The 13,148-nt window shown below is 41.1% G+C and overlaps 1 protein-coding gene across 1 annotated transcript in view; it reads right to left on the bottom strand.

Moving 5' to 3' along the window:
- The window catches only part of LOC109891161 (serine/threonine-protein phosphatase 4 regulatory subunit 1), a 50,508-nt gene extending 41,250 nt beyond the window's left edge, over positions 1 to 9,258 (bottom strand). The window contains exons 1-10 of the mRNA XM_020483499.2: positions 9,103 to 9,258; positions 8,092 to 8,136; positions 7,374 to 7,503; positions 6,607 to 6,713; positions 6,137 to 6,279; positions 2,562 to 2,708; positions 1,699 to 1,806; positions 1,090 to 1,155; positions 421 to 579; positions 79 to 203 (exon numbers count right to left, since the gene is read on the bottom strand). Of these exons, the coding sequence (XP_020339088.2) occupies positions 79 to 203; positions 421 to 579; positions 1,090 to 1,155; positions 1,699 to 1,806; positions 2,562 to 2,708; positions 6,137 to 6,279; positions 6,607 to 6,713; positions 7,374 to 7,503; positions 8,092 to 8,136; positions 9,103 to 9,109 (1,037 nt within the window). The 5' untranslated portion in view covers positions 9,110 to 9,258. The remainder of the gene's footprint in view (positions 1 to 78; positions 204 to 420; positions 580 to 1,089; positions 1,156 to 1,698; positions 1,807 to 2,561; positions 2,709 to 6,136; positions 6,280 to 6,606; positions 6,714 to 7,373; positions 7,504 to 8,091; positions 8,137 to 9,102) is intronic.
- Between the last annotated feature and the right edge of the window lie 3,890 nt (positions 9,259 to 13,148).

The following is a 13,148-nucleotide window of genomic DNA, read 5'->3' as shown; positions in this document are numbered from 1 at the left end:
CAAGTTTTGTTACATTTGACTAATATGGTCCATTTTGAATATTGTTTTCGGCCCCCCGAGTCAAACCCTAACCCTAACCTGTCAAAGGGACACCTGGGGACCTCCAGTAGTGTGCCGTCCTCTTTGAAGTAGAGGCCTGTGCTGGAGGGGTTGGCAAAGGTGGAGATGAAGCGTCCCAGAGACTGAAAGGCAGCCTGGCGCACCTGGAGGGTCAAGAGAGTATGTTTACCACATCATTGAATAGTACATAGTAACACACACATAATTAATATGCATCTCTATGATGTTCACCATCAATTCATTATCAAGAGAATTACTTATCATTGTAATTTAAGGCCATTCTCGCAGAAAATATGTTTCATACAAACATCACCAGAATAGTATGGTGTTTATATGTGTGCATCTGGCGTAGGCTCTTACCCAGCGAGACTGGTCACTGATGAGGCTGATGAAGAGGGGGGACAGTTTAGTGCGTCGCACTCCTGGGGAGGTGGAGTTGGAGACGATCATGAAGCACTCTGCACACGCCTTCCGGATGCCCCACAGGCTATCCGAGCACAGGTCAAAGAACTTGGACATCTGGTGACAAAAGATAATGATTACCAGGGATGTATTCATTAGTGGAGACTGTAGCAAACAAGTTTCTCATCAGTCCAATTCAGGTAGATCCCTCCCAGTTTCATCCAGTTGGCTTCCATTAGGCTCTTAATGAATATACCCCACTTCCCTAACTACAACAGAGTGAAATTCAAATATATTTTAGCTGTTAACTTTTTGCTATGATGTGTCCCAATGAACATATGTTAAAGGAAAACTCTTGGTATTGGTTTCATTAGCCTATTGTTAACGTAAGAAAAACATTTTGGGACTATGGTCAACAATGGGCTAATGAAACAAATACCAAGATAGTTTTTTGGGTGGAATTTTCCTTTAAGGAATGTGAAAAACACAATGGCGGTAAAACCACTAGTAATTTACGACCAATACCACAACAGTATGTTGTGTAATGATAGACATGTACATATCTTTGAGATTGTGAGGAGGAAATAAACAAACATTCTAGTGACATTTTTTTCAAATGTTTCTCACCAGTAGTTTCTCTGTGGCATCCTGACCCACAATGGAACAGAACTCTCCGAAATTGGCTGCACAAACCTGAAGGAAAAGAGTAATAATAAAAAAAAGTTGTTCATGTAACCTTTTTGTGGCTCACAAATTCTGGAGTACCAGACATTTTTTGCTGAATGTTTTATCCAATAAAATGTTTATGCATGTCAGTCTTATTCCAATACAACAGTACAAAGTGGGCATCATTGGGGGACAGTCTTTGAGGCACATTTACAGGCATCACAAACTCAGGGAAATCCACAGGGGTTCAAATAAAATCCTCCCTTTCCTACACCCAAATACAACTTCCCTACACCCAAATACAACTTCCCAACTGGCACCAACTTCACGAGAGGATTAAAATTCCAAACAGAAAACAACATTACTGTAGGCCTTCATACTGAATCACATTCTTGGGCAACTGCAATGATTCAGTTTGTGAAAAATGTTGGATGAATCGAGATGGGAAACACAATCCTTTGTCGACTACCATAAACAGTGTGCAATGTTTATTGTCAAAAGTGTGATGTAATGTGGGAGCATGTTTTCTGCGGGTTCAAGTTGGATACAGAGAAGTGTGTGTGTGTTCACCTTGCGGACTTGGAAGAGCCTGGCATCACTGCACAGCTCACAGAAGCGCAGCAGCAGCAGGTGCTCCACTGTGTCTTTGCTCAGCATGGTTACCAGCTTACACATGATCTACAGAACAAGGAGAGAGAAGAGGACACGGGAATCAATGCTATTGTAACGGAATCCACAGGGGCTCGAGGATGAAGTTTTCCCTAGGTACAGATCTCCCTTCCCCAATCCTAACCTTAACCATTAGTGGGAAATTACTAAAACTGACCAAAGATCAGCATTTAGTGTCAACTTCACCCTATGGTTCTAAGCATAAAGGACGCACATTGCTTGGTTCTAAAAAAACAACACTATTGCACCTGTCAAGGTTACAAAAAAAATAAAAGCCTCTATAACACATATGGTACTGCTAGTGACCATGGATTAATGCACCCTTGTCTAGCCACTGCCCATCCACTGCAGCTGTATTGATCTCATATTGACCTAAATATTTTGGCTAGGGTCCACTAACAACTATCCTCTTTCTTGAGATCAGCCTATATCCTTTTTGTTTTTACATTTGTTTTTGGTATTATGGCTCAGAACCACTAATCTTTCATCTTTATACCCTGTATGTCTTTTTGCTCGGTATATCTTTATCAAAGTTAGGGGGAAAAAACACACACTTAAAGAAAAACATGGTAACAGACTACAGGACATAAAGACAAACAGGGATTACAAACAATGATCAATGGATACAGGCAAGATTAGTGGTTCTGGTTGCGCTCCGAGTGCATTTTACATTACATTTAATTAAAGTAAATTCTGCATTTCTTCAGTTTCAGTGAACTAAATCAAAATGTGAGCTTGAATCAATAAACCCAAAGCAATATTACCGCGACGGCCTCTATCTTGTAGTCATCGTCGCTGCTGGGTTCGGTGAGGTCTAGTAAAACAGGACACACTTTGGTCTCCATGTCGCCCTTGCAGATGAGCCCCTGCTCTAACAGCACTAGCAGGGCCGCCTGACTGGTCTTCCGCACCTTAGGGAAAAGACGACATCTGTCAGTACAGACATCTTTACAATAAAGTGTTTGTTGAGCCTGGAAATCCAGACAGTTCTGGGCTAGCGGTTATTGTACTGCACACATTTGTTTCTAGGCTTGGACTGTATGCAGATTTTCATATTGTCATTCCGTCGTTCTCTTATTCCAGCATTTACGGTATTACCGGCATTTTATTTATTTATTTTATTTTACCTTTATTTAACCAGGTAGGCAAGTTGAGAACAAGTTCTCATTTACAATTGCGACCTGGCCAAGATAAAGCAAAGCAGTTCGACAGATAAAACGACACAGAGTTACACATGGAGTAAAAACAAACATACAGTCAATAATGCAGTATAAACAAATCTATATACAATGTGAGCAAATGAGGTGAGAAGGGAGGTAAAGGCAAAAAAAGGCCATGATGGCAAAGTAAATACAGTATAGCAAGTAAAATACTGGAATGGTAGTTTTGCAATGGAAGAATGTGCAAAGTAGAAATAAAAAAATAATGGGGTGCAAAGGAGCAAAATAAATAAATAAATAAAAATTAAATACAGTTGGGAAAGAGGTAGTTGTTTGGGCTAAATTTTAGGTGGGCTATGTACAGGTGCAGTAATCTGTGAGCTGCTCTGACAGTTGGTGCTTAAAGCTAGTGAGGGAGATAAGTGTTTCCAGTTTCAGAGATTTTTGTAGTTCGTTCCAGTCATTGGCAGCAGAGAACTGGAAGGAGAGGCGGCCAAAGAAAGAATTGGTCTTGGGGGTGACTAGAGAGATATACCTGCTGGAGCGTGTGCTACAGGTGGGAGATGCTATGGTGACCAGCGAGCTGAGATAAGGGGGGACTTTACCTAGCAGGGTCTTGTAGATGACATGGAGCCAGTGGGTTTGGCGACGAGTATGAAGCGAGGGCCAGCCAACGAGAGCGTACAGGTCGCAATGGTGGGTAGTATATGGGGCTTTGGTGATAAAACGGATTGCACTGTGATAGACTGCATCCAATTTGTTGAGTAGGGTATTGGAGGCTATTTTGTAAATGACATCGCCAAAGTCGAGGATTGGTAGGATGGTCAGTTTTACAAGGGTATGTTTGGCAGCATGAGTGAAGGATGCTTTGTTGCGAAATAGGAAGCCAATTCTAGATTTAACTTTGGATTGGAGATGTTTGATATGGGTCTGGAAGGAGAGTTTACAGTCTAACCAGACACCTAAGTATTTGTAGTTGTCCACGTATTCTAAGTCAGAGCCGTCCAGAGTAGTGATGTTGGACAGGCGGGTAGGTGCAGGTAGCGATCGGTTGAAGAGCATGCATTTAGTTTTACTTGTATTTAAGAGCAATTGGAGGCCACGGAAGGAGAGTTGTATGGCATTGAAGCTTGCCTGGAGGGTTGTTAACACAGTGTCCAAAGAAGGGCCGGAAGTATACAGAATGGTGTCGTCTGCGTAGAGGTGGATCAGGGACTCACCAGCAGCAAGAGCGACCTCATTGATGTATACAGAGAAGAGAGTCGGTCCAAGAATTGAACCCTGTGGCACCCCCATAGAGACTGCCAGAGGTCCGGACAGCAGACCCTCCGACTTGACACACTGAACTCTATCAGAGAAGTAGTTGGTGAACCAGGCGAGGCAATCATTTGAGAAACCAAGGCTGTCGAGTCTGCCGATGAGGATATGGTGATTGACAGAGTCGAAAGCCTTGGCCAGATCAATGAATACGGCTGCACAGTAATGTTTCTTATCGATGGCGGTTAAGATATCGTTTAGGACCTTGAGCGTGGCTGAGGTGCACCCATGACCAGCTCTGAAACCAGATTGCATAGCAGAGAAGGTATGGTGAGATTCGAAATGGTCGGTAATCTGTTTGTTGACTTGGCTTTCGAAGACCTTAGAAAGGCACGGTAGGATAGATATAGGTCTGTAGCAGTTTGGGTCAAGAGTGTCCCCCCCTTTGAAGAGGGGGATGACCGCAGCTGCTTTCCAATCTTTGGGAATCTCAGACGACACGAAAGAGAGGTTGAACAGGCTAGTAATAGGGGTGGCAACAATTTCGGCAGATAATTTTAGAAAGAAAGGGTCCAGATTGTCTAGCCCGGCTGATTTGTAGGGGTCCAGATTTTGCAGCTCTTTCAGAACATCAGCTGAATGGATTTGGGAGAAGGAGAAATGGGGAAGGCTTGGGCGAGTTGCTGTTGGGGGTGCAGTGCTGTTGTCCGGGGTAGGAGTAGCCAGGTGGAAAGCATGGCCAGCCGTAGAAAAATGCTTATTGAAATTCTCAATTATGGTGGATTTATCAGTGGTGACAGTGTTTCCTATCTTCAGTGCAGTGGCATAGCACACAAGGGGAGCTAAAAGAACCATTGGGCCTCTATTACTATAATGCTAACAAAATTAGCACAAACTAATAGCAAAATGCCAGACACTGTTTGCTAAATGCTAACAAGTTAAAACGAACATTAACTACACTGAAAAAAATATAAAGTGTTGGTCCCATGTTTCATGAGCTGAACAAAAAGATGCCAGAAATTCTCCATACGCACAAAAAGCTTATTTTGCTCAAATGTTGTGCATAAATTTGTTTACATCCCTGTTAGTGAACATTACTCCTTTGCCAAGTTAATCCATCCACCTGACAGGTGTGGCATATCAAGAAGCTGATTAAACAGCATGATCATTACCCTTGTGCTGGGGACAATAAACGGCCACTCTAAAATGTGCAAATGCCAAAGATGTCTCAAGTTTTGAGGGAGTGTGCAATTGACATGCTGACTGCAGGAATGACCACAAGAGCTGTTGCCAGAGTATTGAACATTCATTTCTCTACCATAACCCTCCTCCAACATCATTTTAGATTATTTGGCAGTATATCCAACATTGTGAACAGAGTGCTCCATGGTGGCTGTGTGGTTATGATAAGGGCAGGCATAAGCTATGGAAAACAAACAAATGCATTTTATCGATGTCAATTTGAATGCACAGAAATACCGTGACGAGATCCTGAGACCCTTTACTTTTAGGGTATTTGTGACCAACAGATCAACTCAAAGTTAATTTGTCACGTGCGCCGAATACAACAGGTGTAGACCTTACAGTGGAATGCTTACTCAAACCAATAGTGAAAAAAAGGTATTATTTGCAGATGCTGATCTGTATTCCCAGTCATGTGAAATCCATAGATTAAGGCCTTATGAATGCATTTCATTTTGACTGATTTCCTCATATGAACTGTAATTCTGTAAAATCTTTGATATTCTTGCATGTTGCGTTTAACTTGTGGAATTACATTTAGCCCTAACAATCCACCTTTATAATCCAAAAACACAAATGACAGGAACAGGGATCCAGAAATGTCTTAACTGCTTAAGATAATATCAACATTTCGTTGTGGTCCATCGTTTGCAGTTAGAGTGAGAGTCATTTGGTCCTACCTGGTTATTGGGGTCTGTGAGATAGCGCACCACGATGGGCACTAGGTATCTGGAGAAGGCTGCTGGGAAGTTGGGCTGGCTCTCGTGCAGGAACATGGCGATGTTGGGCACCTGCTCCATCAGCTCGGCGCGCACTGTGGGCTCTGAGGACATGCACATGCACGAAGATGACACAGACACACACATAGGGAGATGATGATCACAAACATGCATAAAAAAAGTCCTAACAATACAATTTATTTTGTATTAGGGGTTTAGGGTCAATTGCACATATATGTCAATTTGGGGATCAAATCAGACATGTAAATGTCAATTAAATGATTCAATTGCACTCCAATTGATAGCTAACCTTCCATGTCCAATTCCAGTGACCGCAATTGGAATGGAATTGACCCCAATCTCACAAACAAATGACATAATTGTAAAATAATGAGATAATATGAGGGACAGATAAAAAAAAAAACATCTACCTCCGTCTTCTGACATTCGGGCAACTGTCTCCATGACACTAATAAAGTCATTCTCATTCTCACTGAACTCTCGAAGCACATCAAGCAGCCCGCGTGCCACGATCTGCCTAGAAAGCAACACAAGCCCCAAGTTAATGTCTGTGCCAACATCTAGCCAAAGCAGCATAATGGCCCATAACTGACAAACTTGGAAATCACCCGACTGAGGACTTGAACTCAACAAGCAGAGCATGAAAACAACCTTTCCATGAGTTGAATTCAACTGGGGGCAATGGAGGGCTGTTGATGAGGTGCTGTTAAAGGTTTGCAGAGGCGATGTGCACAAGCTATGCCAAAAGCACACTGAGGTCTTTAAAACCACTGAGGGCATCTGGCAAGCTTTTATCTTTCAATGGGCAGAAAGCAAGAACCCACATCAGAAACACTTAGGTCAAACCAGGCCCGTCTTAACAAGAGTGGTCCCTAACAAGTTCATGTCTTGATGCAGTGTGAGTGAGAGACCTGGCAGTACCGAATGCCCGGCCTTCACTCAGCCCATTCATTAACGCCCCGACATAATTTGTTACATTCTTGCCATGCCAAGCCATGAACGCAGGTCTGTTGAATTCACAAGAACACATAGAACCAGAACTTTTCAGTCAACACTGTATTGCGGTCAAACATTGCAAAAACAAATGGCAGTCATCTTGAACATCACATTATCTCTAAATATTTCCTATTGCTTCCCTGTGGCATGTATCCAAGTGAGTCATCATATTCAGTCTTACCTGTTGAAGACGTTTTCACTGAAGGCATATTTTTCTAGTCTCCCCAGGGGGGTGAGATTGTCCTGCCCTGCATCCAGGAAAGCTGTGATCCGAATTCCGTCACACTCTGATCCATAGTCATCGAACCCAACTGTCCAGGTTGAAAATCACAAATTCAGAATCAATCAATCAGAATTGTTCGAGATTGAGTTAGTGAGTGAGGAGATCAGGAAAGTAAGCACATTAATTTAAACAAGGAACCACTGCTGTCAAAATAAGCTCTGGGTTGCAATTATCATATTGGTATAAGTGAGCTTTGAAGTGATCCGGGCACAAGTAGTAAGACTTTTAACCGGAGTAAGCAAGTGAAAAAGTGACCACTGTCTATTTCAGTTACAAAATTGGTAGGCTATGTGAAAGCCCTGCGTAAGGGGGTCTAGTATGATGTTTAATTGCCCTAAACAAGAGGAATATATGGTCTATATTGCTAATAATAGCTCGCCTGAACCCAGGGGGAGGCATCTGACATATAATATTAGGGGGTGACTGTTAAGTGTTACACTTCATGTGGATGAAAAGGGTCAACCAGAAACTGCAGGCTCCCTAAAAGCTTCAAACTGTGGAAGGTGTCAGAACAGCCTGCATCATATGTTTCCTAGTCTCAGTAACTCTTTCTACATGAACTACACAAGAATTGAACATGGCGTTTGAAACATATTGATGGAGGGGGAATACTCACAGTCATCCAAATCATCATGACTATCTTCAAAATATAAAGACAGACCTGCAAAATGGAATGGTGTAGAGTACTGCTTTTACAAATATGTTATCAACATACCGTCAGTCATCATATAGTTACATCGCTCCCTGGGGATCAGAGGGTTGGCTAATACGTCAACTGTTACTATGTAGGAGAAAATGGCCAAGTGCCTCAATGATCTAACGTTAGCTAGTTAATACATTTGATTTGGTTGAAGCCAAGGAGACATCTAGCTAGCTAACTTTAGCCTAATCCAGTGGTAATAAGTAAGACCACAGAGTGCAGTGGCTAGCTGCCAAAATATAACATAGGGACATTTCTGGGCTAATTCTATAACTAAACTAAAAAACAAATCCGTCCCATAACAACTCTTGTTTATGCTGTTTCAGCCAAGGAAATGATCGAACACACGTTAACATTGCTAGCAAGCTACTGTATATAAGGTTGCCAAATCACAAGGTAACTTGCTAGCTAACGTTACTATAGGTCTTTGTTTTGGTTTTGAGCTGGATTTGGTATGCAAAGATATCGGCGTAGAGGCTAGCTTGCTAGGTCAACCGGCTAACGTAGCTAACTAGCTTAGGCTTGAAAGCAAATCTACCTGACATATTTAACTAAGGTTAGCTAACATCGGCTACCTACCTAGCTAGTAGCTAGACCGAATACAAAATACATTATAGCTACAACCAATACCTAGAAACAACATTTACAGTGTTAGTGTTGTCAACAACAAACATATAGTTAGAAATACTAGAACTGGCTAGCTAGAAAGCAGAGTTAGCCGACATTAGCTAACAGTTAGCTATAGCTAACGAGCTAGCATTTTCGCTTAAAAACCCAGCTTGCTGCCAAGGTTTTGTAATTGATCGAAAACAACACACACAACCAGAAATGACATGCCAATACATGAAACTTTTCAGAAAATACTTATTTTTACAACAACTATTTTGTTCAAGTTTCGAATAGATGTTATTATGACAGCCACATTACCTGCCATCTTGATTATCTGCTCGACGAGCTACCGTGTGGGCTGTCACTCAACGTAAGCAAAACTACTTCCTGAAAGTACTTCCTGATGTTTTTTTTGTGTGTGTTCATCAACAATAATTTTATTTGTGACGGAATCTACTTCATGATTATTGCAACGAACATAATGGCTTCATTGCTATATTTCCAAACCAAAAATAAACATAACTGTCACGTGACACATTGGATCGTAGTTCAAGATGGAGTCGATGCGGTACTATTTTATACCTTCTTAGCTACATTAATCAACATATGGCAAATTATATCAATGAGTTTTAACGTTCCCAAGTTGAGGACTTACTTTGTATTTGTTTCGAGCGGTATGTTATTTGATGAAGTTAAGTTATTTGCCAGTAACTGAAACATCTGCTAGCTAGCAATCAGTCACGTGGTTGGAATGTTCATTAACGTTCTATTAATTTGGAGATCGATATGGCGCAGAGAGTTAAAAATGTGCCTTCTTGGGGTAAGCCAAACGTATTTGTATTCATGTGACTGAACTATCGATTCTCTGTTCATTCAGATTGCAATATGTCTAATCTCTCGTGGACAGGTGAAACAACGAGACTCTTTCAAAACTCACGTAGAATTATGTGATTACGAGCAGCAGTAGTTCCTGGTTTGGGGATTTCGTCATTGATTATTTGGACTATAAGGATTGGGCGAAGGCGATGCGTCTTCTTCAGTGGGGTTCTAAGGCGGTGCGTGAACTGGTGCGGTGATTTTCAAACGCATGTGTGGATCACAGAAGGTTGGTGGAACCTTTTATTGAGGAGGATGGGCTCGTGATAATGGCTGTAGTGGAACGCTATCAAATACATCCAACACAAAAACACATGGTTTCCATGTGTTTGATGCCATTCAATTCGCGCCATTCCAGCCATTATTATGAGCTGTCCTCCCCTCAGCAGCCTCCTGTGATGTAAACAGATTCCATAACCAAAAGTAAAGATTGTCTGTATCATAACAATTAATGAAAACAAAAATTAGCTTTTTGATAAACATGGGTGAAATTAGTGGATGGGAAGGGTTTGGCCTAGAGTTTGCATTTGCAAGGGAGGATACTTTGCTTCCTTCCTTTGAACAAAGGTAAACATAATAGAACTCTCCAGCTTGTAGTCCCAAAAACTTGAAATTACTTACCTCTGGTTCATTTAGCCATTAATGTGGAAACTTAATGGGGAAAGAATAGGGTTTTGGGTTAAACGCCGAAAATAAGTTATGAGATCAGGCTTTCGAGATCTTATACATTTTGTTCTACAAGATAATATAATTCAGTTAACATGACCTTTATGAATTATGAAGCCTTTATGAGCTATTTGTTTTTGTTCACCGGATGTGCTACCTGTCCCAGACCTGCTGTTTTCAACTCTAGAGACAGCAGGAGCGGTAGAGATACTCTTAATGATCAGCTATGAAAAGCCAACTGACATTTACTCCTGAGGTGCTGACTTGCTGCACCCTCGACAACTACTGTGATTATTATTATTTGACCATGCTGGTCATTTATGAACATTTGAACATCTTGGCCATTCTGTTATAATCTCCACCCGGCACAGCCAGAAGAGGACTGGCCACCCCTCATAGCCTGGTTCCTCTCTAGGTTTCTTCCTAGGTTTTGGCCTTTCTAGGGAGTTTTTCCTAGCCACTGTGCTTCTACACCTGTATTGCTTGCTGTTTGGGGTTTTAGGCTGAATCTATGTACAGTACTTTGAGATATCAGCTGATGTAAAAAGGGCTATATAAATACATTTGATTTGATTTTTTTTATTATTACATCAATTCTTCAAAATTCACAGTGAAGTTAGCTGATGAAGATTATCTCATGGAACAAAACGTATATGATCTCCTATGCCTGTGTTTACCACAGACCTTATTTTCAAAGTTTCTCAAAAAATGCCATTATTGTCCCTGTAGGCTTTGTCCAATGAACCATGACGGAGTTGGTGCCCAAAAAAAGTACGCCGTTACTATTTCCCTCTATTGTTAACGGCATTCCCCCCCAGTAGTAAAACAGGAAATAACTAACTTTGGCAACATCATTTTGCCTTTGGGTAACCGAGATTACAGTATGTCAAGTGACAAGTGACAGAAGCCTCCATCTTGCTTGCTAAAAGTTTTGTGCACTAGCTAAATTGAACTCACTTTACTTTGAAACTGACTGAAGTGTCTCAAATAAAGGCTTTATGTTCAAGTAGAAGTCATGAAATATTTAAATTAATTCTGTCAAAATTGACTCCTAACCTGAAACCAATACTACAGTACTAGTCAAAAGTTTCGACACATCTACTCATTCAAGGGTTTTCTTTTATTGTTACTATTGTCTACATTGTAGAATAATAGTGAAAACATCAAAACTATGTAATAATACATACGGAATCATGAAGTAACAAAAAAAGTGTTACAACAAATCAAAACATATTTGAGATTTTTCAAAGTAGCCACCCTTTGCCTTGATGACAGCTTTGCACACTTTTGGAATTCTCTCAACCAGGTTCACCTGGAATGCTTTTCCAACAGTCTTGAAGGAGTTCCCACATATATTGAGCACTTGTTGGCTGCTTTTCCTTCAATCTGCGGTCCAACTCTTCCCAAACCATCTCAAATGGGTTGAGGTCAGGTGATTGTGGAGGCCATGTCATCTGATGCAGCACTTCATCACTCTCCTTCTTGGTCAAATAGCCCTTACACAGCCTGAAGGTGTGTGTTGGGTCATTGTCCTGTTGAAAAACAAATGATAGTCCCACTAAGCGCAAACCAGATGGGATGGCATATCGCTGCAGAATGCTGTGGTAGCCATGCTGGTTAAGTGTGCCTTGAATTCTAAATAAATCACAGACAGTGTCACCAGCAAAGCACCATCATACCTCCTCCTCCATACTTCACAGTGGGAACCACACATGCGGAGATCATCCGTTTACCTACTCTGCGTCTCACAAAGACATGGCGGTTGGAACCAAAAATCTCACATTTTGACTCATCAGACCAAAGAACAGATTTCCACCGGTCTGATGTCCATTGCTCGTGTTTCTTGGCCCAAGTAAATCTCTTCTTATTATTGGTGTCCTTTAGTAGTGGTTTCTTTGCAGCAATTCGACCATGAAGGCCTGATTCACACAGTCTCCTCTGAGCAGTTGATGTTGAGATATTCCTGTTACTTGAACTTAGTGAAGCATTTATTTGGGATGCAATTTTTGAGTCTGGTAACTCTAATGAAGTTATCCTCTGCAGCAGAGGTAACTCTGGGTCTTCCTTTTCTGTGGCGGTCCTCATTAGAGCCAGTTTCATCGTAGTTCTTGATGGTTTTTGCGAAAGCACTTGAATAAACTTTCAAAGTCCTTGAAATGTTCCGCATTGACTGACCTTCATGTCTGAAAGTAATGATGGACTGTTGTTTCTCTTTGCTTATTTGAGCGGTTCTTGCCATAATAGGGACTTGGTCTTTTACCAAATAGGGCTACCTTCCCTATATCACCCCTACCTTGTCACAACACAACGGATTGGCTCAAATGCATTAAGAAGGAAAGAAATTCCACAAAAACCTTTTACAAGGCACACCTGTTAATTGAAATGCATTCCAGGTGACTACCTCATGGAGCTGGTTGAGAGAATTTTAAGGGTGTACAAAGCTGTCATCAAGGCAAAGGATGGCTACTTTGAAGAATCTCAAATATAACATATATTTTGATTTGTTGAATTTTTGGGGGGGTTACCACAATATGTGTTATTTCATAGTTTTAATGTCTTCATTATTATTCTACAATGTAGAAAATAGTAAAAATTAAGAAAATCTTGAATGAGTAGGTGTGTCCAAACTTTTGACTGGTACTGTAAGTATTCAAACCCCTGAGTCAATACATTGTAGAAGCAACTTTAGCAATGCTTACAGCTGTGAGTCTTTCTGGGTAAGTCTCTATAGAGCTTTCCACACCTGGATTGTGTATCATTTGCCCATTCTTTTCAAAATTCTTCAAGCTCTGTCAAATTGATTGTTGCTAGACAACCATTTT

Source organism: Oncorhynchus kisutch, linkage group LG1 (assembly GCF_002021735.2).
Source record: "Oncorhynchus kisutch isolate 150728-3 linkage group LG1, Okis_V2, whole genome shotgun sequence".
Classification (NCBI taxonomy): Eukaryota; Metazoa; Chordata; class Actinopteri; order Salmoniformes; family Salmonidae; genus Oncorhynchus; species Oncorhynchus kisutch.
Note: the sequence above shows the minus strand (reverse complement) of the source record. Positions and strands in the feature narration are given on the sequence as shown.